Source organism: Nilaparvata lugens, chromosome 4 (genome assembly GCF_014356525.2).
Source record: "Nilaparvata lugens isolate BPH chromosome 4, ASM1435652v1, whole genome shotgun sequence".
Taxonomy (NCBI): Eukaryota; Metazoa; Arthropoda; class Insecta; order Hemiptera; family Delphacidae; genus Nilaparvata; species Nilaparvata lugens.
Genome location: NC_052507.1, coordinates 470,191 through 483,668, shown reverse-complemented (window position 1 = coordinate 483,668; position 13,478 = coordinate 470,191). Strand labels below are relative to the sequence as shown.

The 13,478-nt window shown below is 35.2% G+C and overlaps 1 protein-coding gene across 1 annotated transcript in view; it reads right to left on the bottom strand.

Moving 5' to 3' along the window:
• The window catches only part of LOC111054344, a 77,779-nt gene that overhangs the window by 19,576 nt on the left and 44,725 nt on the right, over positions 1 to 13,478 (bottom strand). The window contains exons 14-18 of the mRNA XM_039425640.1: positions 12,170 to 12,354; positions 8,700 to 8,894; positions 6,725 to 6,797; positions 6,182 to 6,376; positions 347 to 510 (exon numbers count right to left, since the gene is read on the bottom strand). Of these exons, the coding sequence (XP_039281574.1) occupies positions 347 to 510; positions 6,182 to 6,376; positions 6,725 to 6,797; positions 8,700 to 8,894; positions 12,170 to 12,354 (812 nt within the window). The remainder of the gene's footprint in view (positions 1 to 346; positions 511 to 6,181; positions 6,377 to 6,724; positions 6,798 to 8,699; positions 8,895 to 12,169; positions 12,355 to 13,478) is intronic.

The window sequence follows — 13,478 nt, the reverse complement described above, 5'->3', positions numbered from 1 at the left end:
AGTTATTAGAATGATTTTATTTGCAGTTTCTATAAAAAAATGTAGATGGAGGAAAAATGTTGTGTACATCACGAGCGAAAAATACTTTTTCTCCCTCAGGAAAATTGCTGCCCTCGGCTTCGCCTCGGGCTTCAAACTTTTTCCCACAGGGAGAAAAAGTCGTACTTTTCACTCTAGATATACAAATAACTATAGTGATATCAATCACTTGAAAGTGGCATCAATGTTGAAACATGTTGTGATAAAATAATTCAAAAAAGGGTACTGAGATTTTTATTTCTATTTATATTACAAGTAGCCCTATACAGAAAAGGGACAATAAAATGCCATTATGAGGTATGCTTACCTGGGTGTATCACTGGACAACACGTGTTCGACAAAGTAGGTGGTGATTCCCAGCGGAGGCACATCGGCGACAAACGAAAGCAGAAAGCACTGCTTTGTCACGTCAGTCAGTTGACAGAGTGGACTCACTTGTGAATTCACAATTCCACCCTCGGCATCCCTCACCTACAAACAAATTCAAAAATATTATTGAAAAAAAAAACTGGTGTGGCACACTCACACAACTTTCCTTGCCGTTATGAGAATTGAAAAGACACAGCGAATTCACGCTAACAATACTGGAAGGTGCAATCAGTGGACAACGGGCTCGTGGAAGACCCCGGCTACAATATTTGAAGCAGATAACCCGGGATCTTGGGGTCCAGAGCTATACCCAACTAAAACAGCTGGCTCTGGACAGACAAAGATGGAAAGCTGCCAACCAATCGGACGATTGAAGCAGAAGAAGAAGATGAGAATTGATCACCTGACGCTACTGTTCACGCGCATCTCAAGTCTACTTATAAACAAAGATCTGAGTCAGCTGGTGACAGGACAATAACGCTGGAGACATACGAGGTCTGCTATCTCTTCATAGTGAATCATTTAATAGAATCAACAGTTGCCAACAATTTGCAATTGGATAATCTTATTTCCTCGAATTTCGAGCTTATTTTTAATTTTATGTGAAAATGCTACTGAACATTAATTGTAGAGATTTTTATGATCAATCTTTTCCACTTGAATTTTTTTGTTTAAATTGTATCTGAAGCCTGATAATTGGGAATCTGAAATCAAACTTTGCATGGATGATGCGGAGCTCCTGAAATTTTTACAGATATGGGACTTGTGACAGTTGATAGAGCTTATCAATGACTTTTAGGTATACATTTAATCAAAATCGTTGGAACCGTTTACGAGAAAATCGGGAAAAACCATGTTTTCGACAACATTTTCGCCATTTTAGCCGCCATCTTAATCGCATTTGATGGAAATTGTTCGTGTCGGATCCTTATATTGTAAGGACCTTAAGTTCCAAATTTCAAGTCATTCCGTCTACTGGGCGATGAGATATCGTGTAGCCTACACAGACGCACATACACACATACCGTGTACCGGGGACCGTGAAACGTATAGAAATTTAGAAATTGGGTTACCTTAATTTTTTCGGAAAGCAATACTTTCCTTACCTATGGTAATAGGGCAAGGAAAGTAAAAATATTGGCCACATGAATAAAGTTATACTTTATTATACATTTGCTTATACTTCTAAAATATTGAGAATATGCTTCATTTTCTATGAATAAACGTGAGCAAAAGCTTTTTTGCTCATACTCATCAAAAAATAGTTTGTGCATTTGCTCAAAAATAAAACTTATGCTCGAAATTGTATGAATAAACTAGAGCATTTGCTCAACTTTTGAAGCAAATGCTTCAAAAAAGGTGAGTCTAGTCTAGAGCCGCTTTTCATCTTTTGCTCATAGAAAAATCGCTCAACTAATTCGTGTGAGGAAGAGGAAACTATACCAGATACGATCACAACCAATAGTTGAGAACTACAAAACTCTTTACAGATTCAATCATGATATATATCACCATTATTCAATCATGATATATATCACCATTATTCCTACAAAAGATACCAATCGGATGGAGTTCTAATGGGGCAGAGCCCTAGTTGTCTTGTTACTTCTATTTTTCCTGTCATAAAAGAAAAGGAAAAAGGCATTTGAGAAGAGAGTTTAGACGATTATAAAAAGGCTATTGAGATTATAAGATTATGCTCAAGATTATTATAGAGATGACACTTTTAACGCTATTATTTCAAAATTCAGAACTCAACTAACCTAAAACTCAATTCATAGATAGAGAACAGAGCAGACGACCAAACACAAGCGGTGTTTACTCTTGCATATTTAGCGCTTACGTGAGTAGCTCATTCCAAGGTCTATAAATTTAATACAGGTCATGACACTCGTGTTCCTTATGGAGCGGCCATTGTATGGGGTCTTTATGGCGGTACATTTGAAAATCCAATCTAATTGAATTTGCTCGTAACAAAATTATGCATTTTAAAAACAATATTCTAGTTCAGATAATATGTGAAGTCAGGTTTTCAATTTTTTAATAATTAAATTTAAATAATAAATGCTTCAATTATTCATTTATCTATTATTAAAAATTGTTCTTGTTCTTGTAAATCAAGGATTATGATTCAAAAGGCATTGGGACAAGACAGAAATATGCGAGGCCAATTTTAAAAAGAGTTTCAAGTTCCCGATCAATTAAATCTAAAAATCAACAATTCAGTTCCTAGTTGGAATCTAAATATTATTATATTCTGTCGGAACAATTTATTTTACAATTCAAAGCCAAGCAATATCACTTGAACAATATTACAAAATAACACATCATGTTGTTCAATCCATAAAACAGCTGATAAATTTGAAAATTGGTGAACTAGGACCCCATAAAATGGCGATTTTGCAAGGCATCACGGGATTGCGTCATGACTTGTATTATTTATAGACTTTGGCTCATTCTAACCTTTCACTAAAAAAACAAAGTAAGACAAATCAGCTGATGAGAAATCTTTAAAATACGTGAGCATTTGCTCCAGAGTTCAGAAGCATAAGGTAAGAGTATATTAAGGTGAAGTTTATTCTTATAAAAATGAGCAAAACCTTATGCTCCATGCTCATGAGCAGTTTTTATTCATACGGCCCAATATTCGTCTTTCTGTATGCTGGATGATGCACACATAATTATTATTGAAATTAATGGAGTGATCCGTGGTCCAGTGGATAGAGTGCTAGCGTAGCAGCCTAGAGACACCCGGTTCAAACCCGCTCATCAACAAAAGTTTTTGACCAATTCACTCCCGGCACATTAAACAGTCGGTCCCGGCTGAAGTATGACAGTCGTAAGGCCGGCCCATTTACAGCTTAAATATTATACATTTAGGCGAGGTGGGACTTCCGTCAGGGATTCCCCACCAATAAAATAAAATCAAATAAGGTTTCATTTAATTTCATCACTTACAAGACAAATTCCGTTACACAAATGATATTACAGTTCATTGAATACAATACTGTTTGCTCAAGAAAAATCTTGTCTGCAAACAGGAGTGAAATACATTCAGAACTCAACTTATCTATAAACTCAAATGAATATACTTATCTTAATTGAATTTAATTATCTTAATTCATCCCACACACACACCCACACACCATGGAGAAATTAAAATTATTAATAAAATACGGAATGAATTGAAACAAGTGACTGTCAAGGTGATTTATCTAAGAATAATAAAAAGCTCATCAATCTCAACCGGAGAATGATCCATCAACCATAGGTGTAATTTAGATTAGTAAGATTTAAGATTATTTGAATTTTTAATCTCGACGGGCGGACTATTGACAAATTTAGGACCCAAAAAAATGAAGCTCTTTTGAAAGAGACTGCAATATGATCTGGGTGGAATTATAAACCCTCTAGTATTACCTCTTGTATTATAAGCAACATCCGCACCTCGATTAGCCACTTGAAAATAAAGCTCTTTTGAAAGAGACTGCAATATGATCTGGGTGGAATTATAAACCCTCTAGTATTACCTCTTGTATTATAAGCAACATCCGTACCTCGATTGCCACTTAGCCTAAAGAACATGGAAAAACTTTGTATTGCAAAAGAGGGCAATACGGTATATAGCAGGCCTTGGATTTAATCCCCCCTGTAGATATACGTTCAGAACATTGTCGCTGTATTCCTCTTAGTAGATTTAAAGCAGACCTTCTGAAATATCTTAATAGACAAAGCCTACTATACGGTGCAGGAGTATTTGGAGGATCCTTGAAGGAATAGGCCGATTTCAGCAGACTATATTTAAATTTGTGATAATTTGACGACGTTCAACTGTTTGCTTGTGTATAAATGAGTACACTATGTTGAGTGGATTGAATATCTATCTATAATACAGTGAGTACAAAAAAGAATGACCCAATTTTAACTTGTAATAATTCTGAAACAAAAATGTCGTTAGATAACCGAAACAGCGCCAGATGCAATCGGCATGGTTTAGAGTTTCAGAAAATATCCGCTTCATGTCGCTACGAGCGCTTACGTGAAGCAAGGTCTATAAATACCTTGACGGTTTTTATAGACCTTTACGTGAAGCGTGCAGACAGTCTCGTTCAATATGGCGTCCGCGCAGCAGAAGGCATATAGGACCGCGAGACCAAGCTTTACACTCTTGGTCTCCTAGGTCCCCTGACATAACACCATGCGATTTTTCCCTGTGGGGATATGTTAAACAACATGTTTACGTTCCTCCCTCACCTCGTGACATTAATGAACCCGAATATCAGCAGCTGTAGCCTCAATGACAGAAGACACCTTACGCTCAGTTTGGGATGAATTAAGCTACAGACTAGATGTCGTCCGTGCAGCCAATGGAGGACATATTAAACATTTATGATGCATTTTCGTAAACTCCAATATTTTGTGAGTATTTGTAGAATTTATTTATTTATTTATTCATTTCATTGACAATTACAAACCATAATTATAATAAATATAATATGATTGGGAGAAGACAACAGGCATAGCCCAAAACTGTCTTCTCCCAAATTTTTACAAATAAATGTTTCAAAAAAGAATAAGGTTAAGATTACACTTTCACTTCAAAAAGTAGAATGTGAGTTCGTGAGTTTTTGTGGTATTCAATTTTATTTTTATTTATTTATTTATTTGCCCTATATATAAGATTTATACAATTATTACAAATCCAATTTGTTCCTAATAAATATAGCTAATAAATATACTTCTTCCTAATAAATATAGCTATTTTAAATCGGGTCAGTCTTTTTTGTAATAGTATCTTACGTCACAAGGATGGGAAGGGGCCTTTTGCAGGCGAGAATGATGTTTCTAGTCGAGGCGTTAGCTGAGTCAAGAATTTCATTTGAGCACTGCAAAAGACATTCACGTCCAAGTAACGTACACTATTTTTTGTCATAATAATCTAAAGAAGAATGATTGAGAAATAGAAAGCATTACCTGCTTGTGCTGACGTTACAACATGCATTCTATAAACATAACCTAGTTTACAAATTCCGAATTTCTTGATTGTACTGTCCACCGCTCGTAACTTGGCTTCTGAGGTCTGAGGCATAGGGGGGAAATGAATGAGTAGCGCCATGTTGCTGACGACTCGGTAGTGTGACTACAAACCGTGATCACTAATACAGCTGACCGGAGTAAACGTCGAAATGTTGTGCTATTTTTTCATTAAGTTAGTAGCCGTTTTAAAATAGTTATAGCGATTTATCAAATTAGTTTTAAAATAGTTAATTATAGTGATTTTGTGGAATAACTTTCCTAAAAAGCGTTAGGATGTAATTTTACTTATAGATCGCTGGTTAAATTACAAATTTGGTGGGATGGAAATTGCTAAATTACATTTGGCGAAGGCAAATAGACCACAGCGTTTGGGTACTCGCTACCTGGCTCTCCAGTGCCATATGTCACGCCTAAAACTAGATCGACTGCATTCCTTCCAGAGGCCAAGTTACGAGCGGTGGAAAGTAGTTAACAAAACTTCCACCTGGAGCGCTAAAAAGCGGTTTTTTGTACCAGTTTTGCTGTTCATATTTTTCTGAACTAGGAAACATACTCGACTGTAAAGAAAACATATGATTTTATTACAGTACAGTATGCTGTAATGAGAAACATATGTTTCTTTGTTCTACAATCAGCTGTTTACCGGCTTGATTTCATGCATGGAAAGCAGCTGAGATTGAATGACTATGACAAAAACACTGTTAGTGATTAGACTGTAAGTGATTAGAGCACTTACTTGCACATCGACTGTAGCAACCTTGAGATTGACCACCTCCTGGCGTCTCCAGGTGAGCGAATTAAAGAACACAACTCGAATCGAATCAACACTCGAGCTGAATCTCAACAGAGTTTGTTCGGCAAGGCTGTTGGGGAACTTCCGGTTGTCGTCCATGATGAAGAACTCAGAATGGGGAGACGGTGTGTAAGTGTTCTGCAAACAACAATGGAGATATGTTCAACTAACACAACTTTATCTATACTATAATATCTATACTTACATTTGAAATATACGAGTTACAAACCCTTATGAGGGGTTGAAATTCAGTTGTTTGTCAAAAGGTAGAGTATTCTACCAATTACTTATCTGGAAAGTTACAGTATTATATCTACAACAGTCTCCAACTTATTGAAGGGTTCCCATACATATGACTCACTCTGCATATTATTGATGAGTTTTTATTTTATAATTTTCAACAGAATATGAAGGATATTAGGAACCATTTGAGGTACGGTAATACAATATTTAGATTTTTTAATAATGAATAAGTCAATAAGTTACCTTTGCTGTATTTAAAAGAAAATGTATGGACTGCTGCATCACATGGTGAGCCGACATTATTGCTTCCAACATTCTGAAAAAAAATTTGATATTGAGATGAAAAATTGCATACTAAAATTAAATTCCTGTAACACTATCAAGCATTTTTTCAATTTATATTGAGGTTCAGTGTTGTGAATAAATTTCAATTTCAAATAGAATGGATATCTTCCCTGTTACCGTTCACAGAAATTGGAAAAAATTATGAGTATTCTCAATTAAAACCGATACTTTCTCAAACACAACTAATTGGAAAACTGTACAGTAAAGCCTCGATGATCAACAGTAACACTTAACAGTCAGTCGCTGTAATCCTTCATTATTGCAGGAATGATTCTAGGCTTGAGATAAATGGATGAGGGGGATGTAAAGATTAGGTATACACCTAGATCAAAGAGCCCTTATATTGATTATTTATGTTCTAGACTGAGCCGAGTATTGTATCTCCAACGTGAATTGAAGGAATTTGTTCCAAAACATTGTTTGTTCGTTTGTTTTCAATAGCTTCTGGAGCCTCTTATCAGAGTACAGGAATTGTCAAAATTTCTAACACATACGGTAACACAAAAAAGAAAAAGAAAATCACACAAAGGAACCCTCTCTACACACAAACTCTGCCGTGGTATTTTCACATTTTTACAAATTAGTCTGAAGCTTTCTAATAAATTTAAGGCCCATATATGTTGTTTTTTTAAAAGAGCTGTTCTGTGATACAGTAAATCAGTCTCCTCTATTTATTGTATTGTATCCATGAGTATCAGCATTTCTAGATATAGTATTTCTTTTAACATGCATAATCACCTCATAAATAGAGAGAGAGATTGGTTAAAATGGCATCAATGTTGAAACATGTTGTTATTAAATAATTCAAAAAGGGTACTGAGATTTTCTATTTTACTTTCTATTTAGAGAACGGTTAGTATGCCTAGTTCTATAAAGTGGTTTTTACAGGACTAAGGTGTAATACGAGTACCTTTAAAATTGCCCTTACAGCCTTTTTTGGAGCTTGAACACTCTGATATGATAATCATATGTCATAAATCAGTTGTTTGAATTATTCTAAATCATCAGAAAGTTTGTTATTTTATCTCAGTTTATTTTAGTCAATAAAAGCCATTATTCTAGCTCTTCAATGGTCTCTATTTATTACAATTTTATTGACTATAGTGATTCCACCACTGGGAGGGAAGAATGATATGATAATCATATGTCATAAATCAGTTGTTTGAATTATTCTAAATCATCAGAATATTTGTTATTTTATCTCAGTTTATTTTAGTCAATAAAAGCCATTATTCTAGCTCTTCAATGGTCTCTTATTACACACTCTCTCCAAATCAAATTCTGACAGGACCCACCCCAGACGACAATAGTATAACGGATGTGTGAGTGGTAGACTGCCATTGTCAGTTTGGTAACATTTAATCTTCTAATTTGTCGGAGTGCAAAAATGCCAGATGCAATCCTCCCACAGAGCTGATCAGTATAGCAATTCCATGAAAGATATTGGTCCAAAGCAACCCCTAGCAACTATACGAAATAAGGCTGGTCAACATTTTTATAATTTATCTGCACATTGATATGGTTGGTTATCCTGGAACTATTTTATGTCTGAATTGTAAAAAATTGGATTTCGATTCATTTATTCCCATCCTAAATTATCTAAGAATGAATAACTTTGCTTTCTTTCAAAGTACTTTTTCATGTAGTCTTTCTCTAAAAAAATTGGATTTCGATTCATTTATTCCCATCCTAGATTATCTAAGAATGAATAACTTTGCTTTCTTTCAAAGTACTTTTTCATGTAGTCTTTCTCTATGGGGCTGTGCCCCTCATACTCAATCCTGCTACTTCAAAAGAAGGCATTAAGAACTATTTCCTATACTGCCTCTGAATCTCTACCCACTTTTGTATTGAAAATGCAGGTTTTTCTTACTTCTTAGCATAGTCCTGGACGACATAGTCCTTGGCAGTGCCCGTGATGCCATCGTGGTGCTGGAACAGACTGAGACTCGCGCGCACCTCAGCCAACTGCCGCAGCAGAATCGAGTCACTGCCCGCCAGCCAATGGGCGTCCACCCCCTGCATCAGCCCCTCCCACCAGCTCAGAGTCAGTGCTATTTCCGCGCTCCTGCAACAAACCCAAGTAGTTCAAGTATCTAAATAAATAGAAAATACTATTGAAGCATTATTTGATTCTATGATATCATTTGCTGCTCATTTTTACATGTTGTTTACATCTTATTTGTTTTGTTGAAAACACCATGTGAATAAGAAAGGACTTTACAGCTTTGAAAATTCATATACATCTTATTGAACAAATTACAGAGCTGGTTTTGGTGTTGTTTGAAAGGAAAATACTCCAAGTTTTGACTCTCGTAATCCGCTAGTGCCTGGTCGCGCTGCACACAAGCGCTATTGGCAGTTACGTCAAAGATGGCTGCCTTCACTGGACCCTAGCGTGCTAGATGTGTGTTTTGGTTTAAAAGACGGCATAGTGTACCTTGATGTGATGCAAACATTTTTGATACCGCAGATCAATGAGGATGACCGAGAACGAAATGTTTTCTTTACGCAAGATGGCGCACCACTACACTATCTGATTGACGTCCGGGATTTTCTTAATGACCGCTTTCCAAATCAGTGGATTGGCCGTAATGCGCCAATTACATGGTCCCCTCGTTTCCCAGACTTACACCGCTGTTTTTTTTCTTGAGGAGTTTCATAAAATAAATGGTGTATGTACCTCCTTTGCCAGCCACTCTACCTGAACTTAGAGCAAGGATTGCGCTGCTGTTGAGCAAGTTACACCTGAAATGCTAGTGCGAGTCTGGGAAGAAATCGACTATCGATGGGATGTCTGCAGGATAAGTAACGGAAGTCACATAGAACATCTTTAGTTTAAGGTAAAAACATTAAAGTGTTTTCCTTTGAAACAACACCAAAACCAGCTCTGTACCTTGTTTAATAAGATTTACATGAATTTTCAAAGTTGTAAAGTCCTGTTTGAATCACCCGGTACTATTGGAGCATTATTCTATCTAAAGTAACAATAACAACAATAACAAATAACAATAACAAATAAGAGGTATACAACATGTAAATGAGCAGCAAATTATCTTATAGAATCAAATAATTCAATAGTATTCCAAACATAGCAAATAAGAGGTAAATTATAAATGACCAGGGAATATCTTATAGATTCAAATAATGCTCGAATAGCCTAGTATTTTCAACAAAACAAATACGATGCATACAACATCTACATAAATTAAAATCTTTATTTCAGGGCCCTGTTGCATGATAAAATACAAGCTAATAGTTTAATACTTCTCTATTCTAATAACTTATGATCTATTGCATGAAAATATACAGACTAAGGCTCGGTTGCAGTACAGCCGGTTAAGTTTTAATCATGATTAATTTCATGAGAACCAATCAGAGAAGCCTTCTTTTCGAGAAAGCCTTCGCTGATTGGTTCTTGTGAAACTAATCATGATTAAAATTAAAAAGGCTTTTGCGCAACCGGGCCTAAGATTTCAATGTATTATTACACACGCAAAACTACATAAATATCACCATAACCCAACTTTATCAAAATTAAATTGAAACGGAATATTGAGACATTTTTTTGTTATTTAATAATGTTAAACACATCACAACTCTGAATGAATCAAGAAGCTATCATCAACAATATTAAGTTTTTTAAAAATAAAAACGAAGATAACTGAAAACAAAATTTATTCATATTATATAGTATCAACTTGGTAATTTATTTTCTACATTTCAATTTGAAAATGACCTAAGTTAAGGTCGAAACTATTTGTTGAACTATTTTCAAGTTTTTTAGAAATAAAGGGTACTTCAAGATTTTTTATTGTTTTTATTAACTGAAAACAACTATAGTGAGGTCCACGTTATAATGGCAGTGTTTGATTAGCAATGGCACTGCTATCCTTATCTTTCATTCAACAAAGCGGATAACCCTATCTCTTCCTCGCTTTGCTCTGTTGCCAGATCGTATTTTAACAATGTAGAATTAATAATTAACAATTGAAAATTAAAAAAAAATCATCTTAATTATGTAAATTCATTATGAAATTATCAAAAAATATAATTTATTCCACAGTAAAATATAATTGATTATTTTAAACGAGAATGAACAGTTTTAATATTACATCAATAAACCTGTTATCTGTTACCGTCTATAGAAGGCATTGACAAGACAGAGGTTCGGCAACGTTGTTCTCCTATCTTTCTCCACTGCCATTATAACGTGGACCTCACTATATAAGGCCTAAGCCACATGGAGCGTTTTTCAGGCGTTTTCAGACGAGTCGGCAGGGCAGGAAGTTCTCCAATTTATTTATTGCCAATTTAGAATATTCAAGACATATTACAAACTCTTTATAATATGACATATCATTAAAAATATAAATAAATAAACATAATTATTCATACATATACTTAAACTAGTAGTTCTGTGAACAGTAGACCTCGCGCAGCTATAAACCGCAGCCTCCTCTTATAATGTCTATCAGAGTAAATCCTGTCTGTATGTCGTGTCGGCGAGATATCGGTGTGAAAACGGCTAATGGCTGTTGGGGTTGGTGTACCAAAAATGCTAACATCAAAAGCTAATCTCCTTCAAGACATACTGGCAACAGGACAGCCCGAGTTCAAAGCAGAGAAAGTTCGAGAGACAATACTATGTTATTTTAGTTATTAATTGCATGCGTTATTACACGCAATCAATAGTTCATTTAATAGTGCATAAAAATTGCATTCAATGAGGCATGCAATTAATAGTCTACACAGCTGCTGATTTTTTACCAAGTTACATTGAGATATTGAATTGCATGCGTCATGGCATGCAATTTATAATCCACTCGACAGCTGATTAATGATGAATAATTCTATAGTCTGATTTTTACTCTAATATTGGCGTATGGAGAAGGATCCTTTTTCCTTTTATATTATCCTTGAAATGCAAAATTTCCAAAAACCCTCTATATACGTCGACGCGCAATTAAAAAAGGAACATACCTGTCAAATTTCATGAAAATCTATTACCGCGTTTCGCCGTAAATGCGCAACATATAAACATTTAAACATTCAAACATTTAAACATTAAGAGAAATGCCAAACCGTCAACTTGAATCTTAGACCTCACTTCGTTCGGTCAATAAATAGAATAAAATATAAAATCTAGGCATCACCAGCAAAAAGAAACTCTTTGCCCGCTGGTGAGAGTTGCAAAACAGAAAGGTTGTTAATCATTTTGGCTGATTAACAGCTGATTCCCGAACTGCAACCCAATCAGCCAATCGAGAGAGCTTCCTGCCATGCCGACTCGTCTGAAAACGCCTGAAAAACAGCTTTTTGTGGCTTGGCCCTTAATGTTACCTTAGATAAGATATGAGAACGCGGTCCAATCTCTTGTAGAAGGGCCGTGACGTGTAGTAGCCGCTCCAATAATGATCATCGCGGTCAGCGTATGTGAAGAAGTCTCCTGACAGAGTGGGAAACTTGTTGTAGGGCATCTTTGTCTTCAATGCGTCAAAGTAATCCCTCAACGTACCAAACTGCGCCTGAAATTTACAATTAAAATATTTATTTATTTATCATTCACAATCAACTTAAGGACAAAGGAACAGAATACAGTACAAAACTTCTTTTCATCCTAATTTCAAAAAATAAATTGTCCAAATAAAGGTTATGTGCAACTTTCCAATTCTTTACTAATTTCCACATTGAAACAAAACACTAAGACTTGAAACATTTATTAACTTTGAATTTAGAAAGATTAAGATCCGAATTGATAACAAAATTCCTTCTACTTTGTACTCAAAACTGTAAAATAAATATTAATTTGAAATATTTTGTTCCGTTAAAATGTTAGGTTTCCCAATAATCAAAGAAAATCATCACATTCTTGAATCATCGATGTCTTATTATACATCTTCAAGTTGAGATGGTATAAGATAAATATAAATGAGGGTAGTTTTTCAATTGGCCAAGAATAAAAGGCGAATGCATATAAATAATAATTATTTCACTACTAAGGGCCAGTTTCCGAGCTCGGGATTTAGCAAAGTTCTAGACTTTGAGCAGCTGGAGTCAGAGATTGACAATGGTGTAATAACCGAAACCGGTCTTTCTAAGTATCAATAAATCTGTGGTTTTTGTCAATTTCTTAGTATTCATTCAAGACCTTGAAACGTATAGAAAACTACCTTAATTTTTTTCGGAAAGCAATACTTTCCTTACCTATGGTAATAGGGCAAGAAAAGTAAAAACTAGAGAATTGAACACAAAATAACATAAAAAGAAAATAGTGTAAAGTTTCAGCTATTTGGAATTATTTAGGAATGTTTCATTTCGTCAAGGAAAAAAGTTTCCAATTAAGAAATGAGAAAATAAAGATTATCATAAAAACTGCGACTTCGCCCCGTTTCGGAAAGCCAATTTTCTGGCTCCAGCTGTTTCAAGTCTAGAACTTGGCCGAGCTCGGAAACCGGCCCAAAGTCATCGAGTCTAATAAATTTATAGATTATTGTGCTCTATAGTGAGGTCCACCAATGGCAGTGTTTGATTAGCAATGGTATTGCTATCCTTGTCTATCATTCAACAAAGCAGATAGCCCTGCTCTGTTGCCAGACTGTCTTTTAACAATGTAGAATTAATAATAAATTAAAAAAATATTTCATCTTAA